The 12,278-nt window shown below is 34.1% G+C and overlaps 1 protein-coding gene across 2 annotated transcripts in view; it reads right to left on the bottom strand.

Annotated features, from left to right (window-relative positions):
• Positions 1-12,278, bottom strand: part of SLAIN2 (SLAIN motif family member 2) — a 76,544-nt gene that overhangs the window by 46,713 nt on the left and 17,553 nt on the right. For both annotated transcript variants that reach the window (XM_037164879.2, XM_037164888.2), the window contains exon 2: positions 1,572-1,720. In XM_037164879.2, coding sequence (XP_037020774.2) covers positions 1,572-1,720 — 149 coding nt within the window. The remainder of the gene's footprint in view (positions 1-1,571; positions 1,721-12,278) is intronic.

The raw sequence follows: 12,278 nt of genomic DNA, 5'->3' as shown, positions 1-12,278 counted from the left end.
TTCTGGTGCAATAGGGCGAAGGTGGGTAACTGCATCACAGACCTTGTAACCCACAAAGCCTCAACTATTCACCATCTGGCCTTTACAGAAAAGTTTGCCAGCCCCTGTTCTATATGTTTATCTACTGTCTGCTTCCTGTAATAGAATGTAAGCTCTAGGAAGTAAAGAACTTTTTGATCTATTTTATTCATTGCTATGGCCTCAGAAATAAGAACAATGAACATTAGCAAATGGTACGTTATTAACATATACTTTTGAATGATAAAATTTTTAAATTAAATTGTAAAATGTACTTACATTATTTCTAAGTACTGGAATATTTTTCCTAAAAATATTTTAAATAAATGTCTAAATAATATCATTTCACTGAAATGTTAGAAATTTTCCAGTTGTTTCCAATTGTGAAATACTAGCTTGTCTACTAGCCTAACTACATATTTCTAAAATCTCTTATGAATGTAATTTAAATCAAGCTCCAGGATGTAATTCTAAAAATATTTGATAACCAGAGAGAAAATATTTTAAAAAGTACATAAAGGCTATTACTTTTTACAAATGGATTCTCTACACAGGGGAAAAGACTTGAGTATCAAAACTGGCTGCGAAGCTCTCTAATCATATCCTAGATGTTATTTTCATATAACAACCATTATTTCCTACAACCAACCAGCTGCGCTTATGCCCATTTAACTGTTTAGTCTCCCCTTTGCCTCCCATGACCATTGTCAGCACGATACAAAGAACCCCAAAATCTATACAGCATTACTAATCATGCACCAAGTCCTTTACTATGAGAGTATTCTAGAGAATAGTAACGTTCTCAAGAGACTGAGAGAAATTCCAAGAAAGAGTCAGTAACACTTTTTCTACATTTCTACCCACATAGGCATGCTATATTAAATGCCATAAAAAAATAAATGCCATAAATAGTCATAGACACATTTTGCCAGCTTTGAGAAACTATAAGCAAAAGAGCATAAAAGCAATTTGAACTTAAAATGCCAAGTAAAAAGCAGGAAAAAAAAAAAGCAAAACATAACAAGGAAAGGAAATGAATACATTTACTAAGCACCTATAAGTCAGAAAAACATGTTAGGCTCTTTCATAAACATTATCATTTAACCCTGAAGAGAACCTTACAAGGTTCTTTATTCTTATGAGAAAGTCTAAGTAATACGCAGTCACAAAGTAATTAAACATCAATCTGTACCTTTCTACCACATCAGAATTCCCACAAGGGCGGTGAGATAATTTCAGATAATACCAGACAAATATTTTTTAAATAGTTAATTTTAACTTGTATTAGGAAAAAAACCTATCACATAAAATCGATTGTTTCTTGAATATTATTCTTTAAAATGAGGCTAAATAAAAATGAGATAGAAAAAAGTAAACAGCAGAACAAGGTTATGTGCATATGGCAAACATTCATGATGGCATGCACAACGGGATTTGAAAATCATTACCAAGCAACAAACTACCTTCCTAAAAATATCTTCAATGTGTATTGAGGGGGGGTATTAATTAAAGAAAGCAAAGAGATGAATTTACAAGTAAAATTATAGACATACCTGACATAGTTTGATCAAGTTTGTGGATAAGAGATTTTTTAGCACACTCAACATCAGGACTTGGGTAATCCAAAACTTGCCTGCACCAAACTAATGGGCTAACCGATTTCTGCATTGGTGTAAGTTTTTTCTTTGGTGATGAATATAGCCTAGAAGAAAAACAAAAAGAAAAGGGTAATATTCATTATTAAGGACAAGGTTAAAAGATAAGGATCCTTTTGAAAATACACTTAAATGGAGGAGCAGAGTAAAAATAACAAAGTATGTATTAAAATCACTCACATTTTTTTTTGTGCACTGGAAGAAAATAACACTGTCACCATCAATATGAATCCATATTACACGAACCCAAAAGAGGCCAACTGTCCAATCCAGAAATGGGTCTTATTTTTCTCTTTTACTCTTTACAAAAACTGTGAGGAAACATCTATCTTTAAAGCAGTCTGTTCTGTTTTCAGTAGTACTTAATTAACTCTGCAATATAACCACATCACTTAGACTTGTCTAGGAGGCAGAATGGAAAAGATAAATATTTTGCTTTCTATTTCCCAGTTCTCTTTCTACCACAAACCGCACAAAAATCTACCATTAGTAATTCATTTCTTTTAGTTAAGCAGTACCCATACTGTAGCTCTCTTTTCAAACAATATTTTAGAGAAAAGCAACACTTTAGGTCCTTAATATGAATGGATTTATGAAATTACTTCAATCAAAGGAAAGAAGGAACAATAGTTGATAAATAAACTCCTGGGTAAGGTATGCAAAAAGAAAAAGAGCAGAAGAGAAGGGTGGGGTGTACTTAAATTTCCTACTTCGAAATTTTTCCTCAAATTAGTCCCTATTATGTCAATTGGTATTAATTTATTTCAAATGTGACTCCATATGAAAAATGTAAAGTAACTTGAATTCTAACCACAGTGGTTTTTAACTGAAGGCACTTTTTTGTACTGGGATTGACAAAAACTTTACAAAGGCAATAGGTACATTTACTATCTCTTTGCTCTTCTCCCATATCTATAACTTAAGTCTGTCACTCATATCAATTATTTAACTCTGATCAAGATCATTAACACTAATCGGGGGAAAATGATCATTCTCTAGTCAATAATCCATATTCATCTGGACAAAAATAATGAGATAGAATCCTGATTTATGAAATAACTTATTAAGTCAAAATGAAAATGAAACCAATGGATTTCATTCTATTATTTCCAACTTAAGTACTGCAAAAATGTCTCATAATAAATCACTGCTTCAGCATCCCAGCTTTCACTGCATAATATCATATGCTGATATTCTATGTTAGCAAGTATTTAGCAAGTAAAGTCTATAGAGATGAATGACATTCATAAAACCACTTTATGATATTATCCCTATTCTTAACTTTCCCCCGAACTGGTTTCACACAATTTACCCATAGGATTCACATGTACTTATTAGTATGTTCCTCTACTATTAGTTATAAAACTCATTTTAAAATGTGCAAGCAACATGAGTGAGCATCAAAAAACATGCTCAGTGAAAAGAAGCTAGACACAAAAAAACACATTTTGTACGATTCCATTTACATAAATGTCTACAAAAGGGTATGGAACAGACAGTAGATTAGTTATTGCTTAGGAGGGAAGGTAGGAATGGGGATGAGGTTTCTTCTCAGGGTGATACAAATGTTCTAAAAATTACATAACAGTGATAATCGTGGTAAGTGTCTTGGCTATAAATATACTAAATTCATTGAATTACGCAATGATTTTTTGGCATACAGGTATGGGTAAATTTTATGGTATGTAAATTATATCTTGTTCAAGCTACTTATAGAGAAGTTGTAAGGTACTTTTAGCATCTCTAAAAAGACAGAAACTACTATAAACTAAATAAACTGAACATCAATAATTTAAAATCAATTAAACTAAAATACCACTATCTTGCCTATACCCCATAGCAGCTTTCCTGTTTTTGTCAATGGCACTATAATTCTTTCGGTTAAAAAAGTTAAAAACTTAACAGTAATTCTGGATTCCTCCATCAGCAAAAAATCCTGAAAACAAGTTCTGCTGACCCTACCTACATGTATAAACTACCTTCTCCACGCACCCCCGATATTCCTAGTATTGTATTTACTCCCCTAACTAGTGACAGAGAGTGCCCCTTCCTTCCATAAAGTTGGCAACTCTTCCATTCCCAGAGCGATGAACAGGGGAGACTGACTGGACAATCCCCGAGATATGCCAACTATCTTCTATCACTCTAGCCTCTCGTTTCAGTGCCCTATCACTGCCCCCCAGTAAAGCGGGAGAGTTTTGGCCCATCTGGTGTTGGCACCAAATTATTTTTCAGTCGGTGCACCTTTGGTTGTGGTTTCAAAGTACTTCTAAACCTGCCAGAGGACACATGAGCCAGGTTGTAGCATGCAAGACCAAGGTGTTTCAGTCCCTGAATTTGAAAGACAAAATCCCAAATAAAAATATTTGCTGTAAGTATACATATCACTCCCCCTGCTTATTTCTCACAAACACAAAAATTCTTCAAAATAACCATTTTGGCCTTGGCTGGGTGGCTCAGTTGCTTGAAGTATCATTCCGGTACACCAAGTGGATATGGGTTGGCTCCCGGTCAGGGTGTGTACGTGAGGTAACTGACAGACCTTTCTCTCTCTCTCTCCCTACCCCGCCCCTAAAATCAATAAACATATCCTCAGGTAAGGACTTAAAAAAATAACCATTTTGCCTACTATAAATCTTTTTCTCCATCCGATGCTTTTGAATTTCTTAAATAATAATATATGGCTTAATCAAGAGGGACTTATTTCTGATGGACACAGCCAGTTTATTGATGGCCAATGCAACTCGCAACAGGTTGAGATGTATCAAATTTTAACTTGCCAAGAAAATTTGAAACCTATTATTTCACTATCCTATTTCTGCTAAAATTAAGCCATAAAGGCCGAGTAGGAAGTTGAGCCTCCACCCCTATCTGGCATCAAGGAGGCAAAGGAGGCAATGGAAAGTGGGCCACCTTGTCTCCCTTTTCCCCACTGCCAGTGTGTCAGTAGGACCGTGGGGAGCTGATCTAACACCCCCTCCATCTGAAAGGAGGAGGTGTGCCGCTGCTCCACTACTGAAGTGGTATCCGCAGTGCCGAGCAGGGAGCTGAACACCCACCCATCCAGGCCCACGCACCACACACTAATAAGGTGACTGACTACTAAAAAAGAAATATGAGTCTCACAACATAACACCCAGAATGTTCAGAATATGAAATGAAAATCACTCATCATACTAAGAACACAAAGGAGGAACAAAGAAGAGAAACAATTGAGTCAAGCTGGAAACAGTAAAAATGAATGAATGCATGAATGAATGAATATGGCAGACATAAATCCAATCAGAGCAAAACAATCACCAGAGAGCTGGAGCTTAAAGTAAGAATCACTATTAGAGACAAAGAGAAGCATATCAATGAATTAGGAAGATGTAACAATTAAATATAAACGTACCTAATAACAGTAGTAAAATTGAAAGGAAAAAGAGACAATTCAGAATTTTGTCTGAAATTTTCAATAGTCCCCTCTCAACTGAAAAAAGAACTGGAGAATCAGTAAGGCTATAGAAGACTTGAACAACATCATCAATCGACTTTACATAACCAACACTTATTGGGTACTCTAACCAAAAATAACAGAATACACATTCTTTTTACATGCAAGTGGAACATTCTCCAGGACATAACACCATCTAGACCATAAAATAGTTTTTCTGAATTTGCAAGAATTGTAATTCATCAAGGTCTGTTCTCTGACCACAATGGAATTAAATTTTAGAAACGAACAACAAAAAGAAATTTCATAAACCCCAAATATTTGGAAATTAAACAACATCCTCATAAATAACCACGGGTCAAGGAACACATCACAAGGGAAATTAGAAACTATCTTGACCTAAAATCAAAACTAACGTACTGACACCTTTGTGATGAGGCTAAGGAGGCACTCAGAGGAAAATTTATAATTTTAAACACATATCAGGAAAAAAAAAAGAAGTCTTAAACCCACAATCTAAGCATTTAAAAAAAAGAGCAAATTAAGCCCAAGACAGTAAGAAGGAAGGAAGTTATAAATATTGGCAGAAATTAATGAAATAGAAAAACAATGGAAGAAAAAAACCACCAAAGTCTGCTTTCTGAAATGATCAAAAGATTAACAAATCTTTAGATTTACCTGAAAACATGAGAGAAAACATGAATTACCAAAATCAGAAATAATAATCGGAGTGAACACTGCTACAAACACTGCCAATACCAAAAAGATTTTATTACAAGAAAATAACACTATAAGGGAGTATTATGAACAACTTTATGCCAACAAAACACCAAAGTTAGATAGGTTAGACAAATTTCCAGAAAGATTCAAGTTACCAAATGGAACTCAAAAATAAATACAGAATCTGTAGATACTTATAAAAAGAAATTAAATTAGTAATTAAGAAATCTTCCTTAAAAAAAAAAAAGTGCCCAGGCCCAGATGCCTTCACTTATTAATTTTATCAATACTAAAAAAGAAGTCATGATAATGCTACACAAATATGTTTAAAAAATCAATCTAATGGTTAAAGATTGAATGCTCTTCCTAAGACTGGGAATAATGTTAAGAATATACACTCTCATTCCTAATCAGTGCTGCACTGGAGTATGTAGCCAGTGCAATAAGGCAAGAAAAAAAATTAAAGGCATCCTTACTGGAAAGAAAGAAGTAAAATTGTCTTTATTCACAGATAACATAATCCTGTATACAGAAAATCCTCTGTAGGAACCTGCTCACACCTCCTCAAAAATCAACTCAAATAAATGTGTTTAGCAAGGTCACAGGATGTAAGAACAACAGGCAAAACAAATCCATTGTATTTTTATATACTATCAATAAACAATTTGAATTTGAAATAAATATAACAATTTCATTCAGAAAAGCATATCAAAAAGAATAAATAGGAATACATTTCACAAACAAAGTGTAAGAGTTGTACTCTGAAAATGATAAAACACTGTTGAGAGAAATTACAGACAACAAATAAATGGAGATGTACCATGTTCACAGATCTGAAGACTCAGTTTTGTTAGGTTGTCAATCCTTCTAAATTGATCTATCTACAGAATCACCATGATCTTAAAAAAACAAACAAAACCTCAGCAGGCATTTTCATAGAAGGTGACATAGTAAGCCTAAACCTTACACAAAAATGTAAAGTGCAAAGAATGGCTAAAACAATGTTGAAAAAAATATTTTTTTCAATTAAATAATCTCTGGTCTTGTTTCTTCTGATCCATTCTATACACTGCAACCAAATTGGTTTTTAAAATACAAATCTGACTTTGTAACACTCCCTTGCTAAAAATTCTGTGCCAATTTCCTTTTTCCCCTAGGATAGAGCCTTAAAAAAAAAGGCTCCCACAGCCCTTACACACAAGCAATGAAAAAACTGTTTCAGTACTTTTTTAAAAAAGCTTTATTTCACACCCTTTTCCACTAACCAAATCTAAATAGCAGCCATATGTTACTAATTCAGTTCCAGGAAAGAGCTTTTGCTTCTAGGTCATTTGTACATGCTATTCCCCTTGCCTAAAACAAATTAAAGTCTACCTCTTGCTTACCTCATCCTCCCCGTCCAACTTCAGCTAGCCCATTTCTATTCTTGACTAAGTCTCATATGTCACTTATTCAGGGAAACCCTCTTTGAATATCTTTGTGGCCACTTAGATATGCCCTATTGAAAAGGAAATTCCATATCCCTCATTTCAATTTAAGAGACTTAATTTATACTTTCATATTTCTGTGTGAATTTTTTGCATTGGTATTTATAAGTAGAAAAGAGACATTTAAAAATGTGATAGAGGCGATAAAAATGCTACAATATGGATGAACCTCAAAAACATTATGCTAAGTAGAAGAAACCAGACACAAAAGACCACATACACTGAATAAATCTGCTTGGTATGCAATGTCTAGACAGGCAAATCTATGAGACAGAAAGTACAATGGATGGGTGGTACCCTAAGGATGGGAGAGAGGGTGGGGAAGAGGGATGGGAACTGACTGCCAATGGGTACAAAGTTTCTTTTGGAGATGTTGAAAATATTCTAAAACAGGATTATGGTGATGACTGTACTATTCTATAAATGTAACAAAAATCACTGAGTACTAAAAATTACAGTATACTTTAAGCAGGTAAATTTTTGACATGTATTTAGATTTCTATAAAGCAATTTATATTAGCTTTTCAGGATACTGCTTTTCACCTTAGAACAGCAATTTTCAAGTCTTATCACTGCACACGTAAACAAATTACTAAAATTCTGTGGTACACACAAAATTTTTTTTTTGCCAATCTGACCAAAAAAAAAGGTATCATTTTGATTCATTCACACCAGATGGCTATTGTGGTGTTGGCTGTTGTCATTTTTTAATTTGACATCCAAGGGAAAAGAGGTCAGTGCCTCTGACTAAACAGTCAGATAATTCAGGTTTTAAAAATTCCTGTGGCACACTGGTTGAAAAATCACTGCCTTGGAACCATCGCTACAAAGTAACTCAGTACCATTAAATGTAACTTATGTATTGTTAAATACTTAGACAACTAGTAGAGATGTAATTAAGAGCATGAACATTATAAAGCTTACAATAAAATCATATTTTGACCCATAAGTCAAATACTTGTATTATATACTGGTGATAAAAACAAGAATATAACTTCATTATTTTTTAAAAGTATAACAATGTTTAAGATAGAGAAATGTATAAATGTATGTGATAATAACCTCTTTCCTCCTACCAACTCTATACCCCTGAAGTTATTTAGTTTGCAGTCTAGAGCATGTCTCTCCTAACTTCTCTATGAATACACACATAGTAGACATAATTCAATAACGGAGATACAAAGGGAGACTAGAGTTACTTTGGGGAATTTATGGTAACCATAGTAATCACTTTTCATATTGTAGTCAACTGAAGCTAAGGACAACAAAAATATAATTTTTCTTAAGGTAAATATAAAAGTTATATTAAATTTTTTATTGAAATAAATTTCTTTAGATTGGTGAACAATTTTTTATGGGTAAAGTAAAATCATATTTTAATACCTCAAAATCATCCTTCTCTATTTACTGAGTAGGCATATTCAAGGCAAAAAGAACAGAGCCTCTGTCTTCATAAAGTTCCACATGCAATCCCTGCCATTTAGAGATCATCAAATGCACCTGGATGAACACTGAATAAAACTGCAATGACCATAATGTTAAAAAATACATATGAAGAAAGATAAAACTCCAAAGTAAGATCAATGTGGCCATTTTGAGACTGTAATTTTGTTTCTATTTTTATAACTATGTTTTTTAATCAATTTAATTACTAGAGTATCTCTGGTTTTATCCACAATTAAATATAATTTAATAATTCTAAACTATTAAGATACATTGCTTAATAATGATTTAACAAGCTTTCTTAGCCAGTGTGGCAATAATAATAAATGTTGTTAAATATACTTTAACAAGTGCTTATTAAATGCCAGGCATGGTTTCAGTATTTTAAACATACTACCTCTTTCAGCCTTCATGACAAATCAACTTATGAGAGAGGTACTATTACAATGTACTATTCATAGATGAAGTCACTGAGACCCAGTGAGATAAATGTCTTGTCCAAGGTAGTATAGCTACTAAGAGGCAAAACAAGAATTGCTCTAGAACCTGTGCTCTTAACTATTATTGCCTAATACCATTTTTAAAGAGAATGCAAAAGATCCTTGAGTTAAACAAAGACTTCAATATAGTAACTATTCTAACAGCCTCCTGCTATTCCCTGCTCTTTTTCCTAAGCTTTACCAATGTAAGTTATAATCAATCCCATTATTCCAACACAAAAATCATAATTCAATTGAAGAAAAATATCTTAGGTCTCTCTCTCTCTCTATATATATGTGTATATGTAATATGTGTATGTATATACAAAGTCTTTTTGATGGATCATAATGGCATTTATTATATCTGGCCCAGTAGCTGACTTAAAGGTGTGTAATGCTGTATTTATGTGAAGAAATATAAAATGCCCTTCTGGTTTTTAGGGGACTATCGTCAGTGTTACCAATAACAACAGTAACTATTAGTAAGGCAAATTCATCAAGTCTCAGAGCAGAACAGTTTACAAGCACTGAAGCGACATCAGCTGCAGGGTAGGATAGCTACAGAAACAGCGAGTGTGATGGCAGAACACAACACAGTGAACCGACAAGCAGGGCAGAGCAAACAGAGCAGACAGAAGAAAAGCTCTGAAGTACTTAATGAAACCCAAACTTTTAGACAGTGACACTCTTATGCTTCCATTTTCATATCACGACTCTCTTGATTCTCATTCCAGTATGGCACGGGTTTTTTAATTTTAAGAAAATCAAAACAATTTTGGTATTCCCTGAGATGTCACAAACTGAGGTTGGAAACTACTTCTTTGAAAAGACAAACTTCTAGCGTTGAGGCCTAGCCATATGCTGCTGGCAAACAATAGTTATGGTGAGACCAACCAAAGAGGGCAGCGATCAGAAACTGAGTTGTTTCTTTTTTGAGAAAAGACCCCAGAAAGACTGCTAGTCTCAAACTACACCAGACTCTGCAAATTGTTGCAGTATCTGCAATGCAAGAGACAGTCTTCATGTATATTATTACATATCTCTCAAGCCACAATCACATACAAAGATAGCAACCACTACTGATAGAATTTTTTAGTCAATGGAAAACATACATAGGTATATGTATACTCAACAAATAAACACACAGATATGTTACATATGTAAAGATGTGTGTGTGTAATCCACACTGATTATTTTAGAGCTTGTTAAGCTAACTCCTTTATCTAAAAAATGCATTAAACCAGATCTTATCCTGTAGAAGCCATGGTACTTATGGTTAAAAGTCATAACTTTTGGTATATACATATCCTTCAAATCCCAGATAATGATAATACATACTATAATGATTTAATTGTCAACTAAAGTTAGGCTTTAAAAATTAATATATATTTTTAATTGTTGAGAAGGTTTCTACAAAAGTATTATCCGGAGAAAGGGGGAGGTTATTAAAAAGAGTAATATCCAAAAAGATATGAGCATAAAGTTAGAATCCATAAAACATTGGTAACAGAGGTTTATTAATATAATCTTTTATCCACTATGTGTAAATATGAACCAAATAATAGGAGGAAATCCAAATACATGTACCTAGATACAAATATATTTAAACATATATTTAAATGTAAGTATTTAACCTCAATAATAGGTTAGCCTAGAACATAAGGTAACTAAAGTGCTAAAGATAATTTGGCATTTTTTAAAAGATTTTGTTTGTTTATTTTTAGAGAGAGGGGAGGGGAGGGAGGTAGAGAGGGAGAGAAACATCAGTATGTGGTTGCCTCTCACAAGCCCCCTACTGGCGACCTCTGCCAGCAACCCGGACTGGGAACAGAACTGGCAACCTTTCGGTTCACAGGCCTGTGCTCAACCACTGAGCCACACCAGCCAGGGCAATAAATGAAAATTTGTATGCTAACCTGGACTGTTTTCTATATCCACATATTCAATCAAAACATCCTATCAATTCATGAATGCCCTTCAAATCCATCCCTTCCTTTTCCTTTCCACTCCACTTCAGTGTAGACTCTCATCTCATCCAATAATAAGCTCAACCAGTTTCCCCGTACCAGACTTTTCATCCTTCTACTTGATTTTCTACCCTCTATCACTTAGCTCTCTAAAACCCAGATCAGTATAATTTTGTCTCTCAGCTCAAAAACTCTTCCATTGGATATAGTCCCAGCTTAATTTTCAAGAACCTGTGCCATCTGATCCAAAAAGACATCCTCTGATCTTCCCTCCCAAGTACTCCAGTACAAAACCCTTTGTCCAGCCAAAATGGTCAAATAAATGCTCACTCCATGCATCACAGCTAGTTCAACCACAGATGTTCTTGTCCATAGTTGGTTTTACTTGGGGGGATGGGGAGTGGGGAGAATTCCTTTACATTTTACTTGTCTAAACCAAGCCTTACTTCAAGAGCAATTCAAGACTCACCTTTTCCACGAGGTTTTCTACTGGTAAAGGCTATGGTTATGATTATTCCTTATCATCCAAACACAGTGCTCTACTTACAGTATTGGGTTGGCCAAAAAGTTCACTTAGCTGTTTCCGTAGGACGGCTCTGGTAGTGTTTAGTTGTCTTTAACTTTTTAAAACAATTTTGTTAGATTGTATTGTGACAGCTGTCATATCAGCATACATTTAAAAAAAAACTTATCAAAATTGGTGAATTTTTGTGCAGCCATTTTAACATTGAAGATGGAAGAAAATAATGCAATGTTTTCAACATACTATGCTTTATAATTTCAAGAAAGGTAAAAACACAAGTGAAACGCATAAAAAAGATTTGTGTAGTGTATAGAGAAGGTGCTGAGAGTGATCAAATGTGTCAAAAGTGGCTTGCCAAATTTCTTGGTACTATTGCCATTTTGGCCAAATAACTCTTTGCTGTTGGGCTCTCTTATGCATAGGAAAATGTTTAGCAGAATCCCTGGCTTCTACCCACTAGAAGCCATGCTCAAAATATACAAATCAATAGTTACTGGTGAAAATGAAAAATCTGTCTTTTATCTTACAGAAAAAAAAGTAACAGAATTTT

The sequence above is a fragment of the Artibeus jamaicensis genome, unplaced genomic scaffold, assembly GCF_021234435.1.
Source record: "Artibeus jamaicensis isolate MK-2021 breed Jamaican fruit bat unplaced genomic scaffold, CSHL_Jam_final contig_889, whole genome shotgun sequence".
In the NCBI taxonomy this organism is placed as follows: Eukaryota; Metazoa; Chordata; class Mammalia; order Chiroptera; family Phyllostomidae; genus Artibeus; species Artibeus jamaicensis.
Note: the sequence above shows the minus strand (reverse complement) of the source record. Positions and strands in the feature narration are given on the sequence as shown.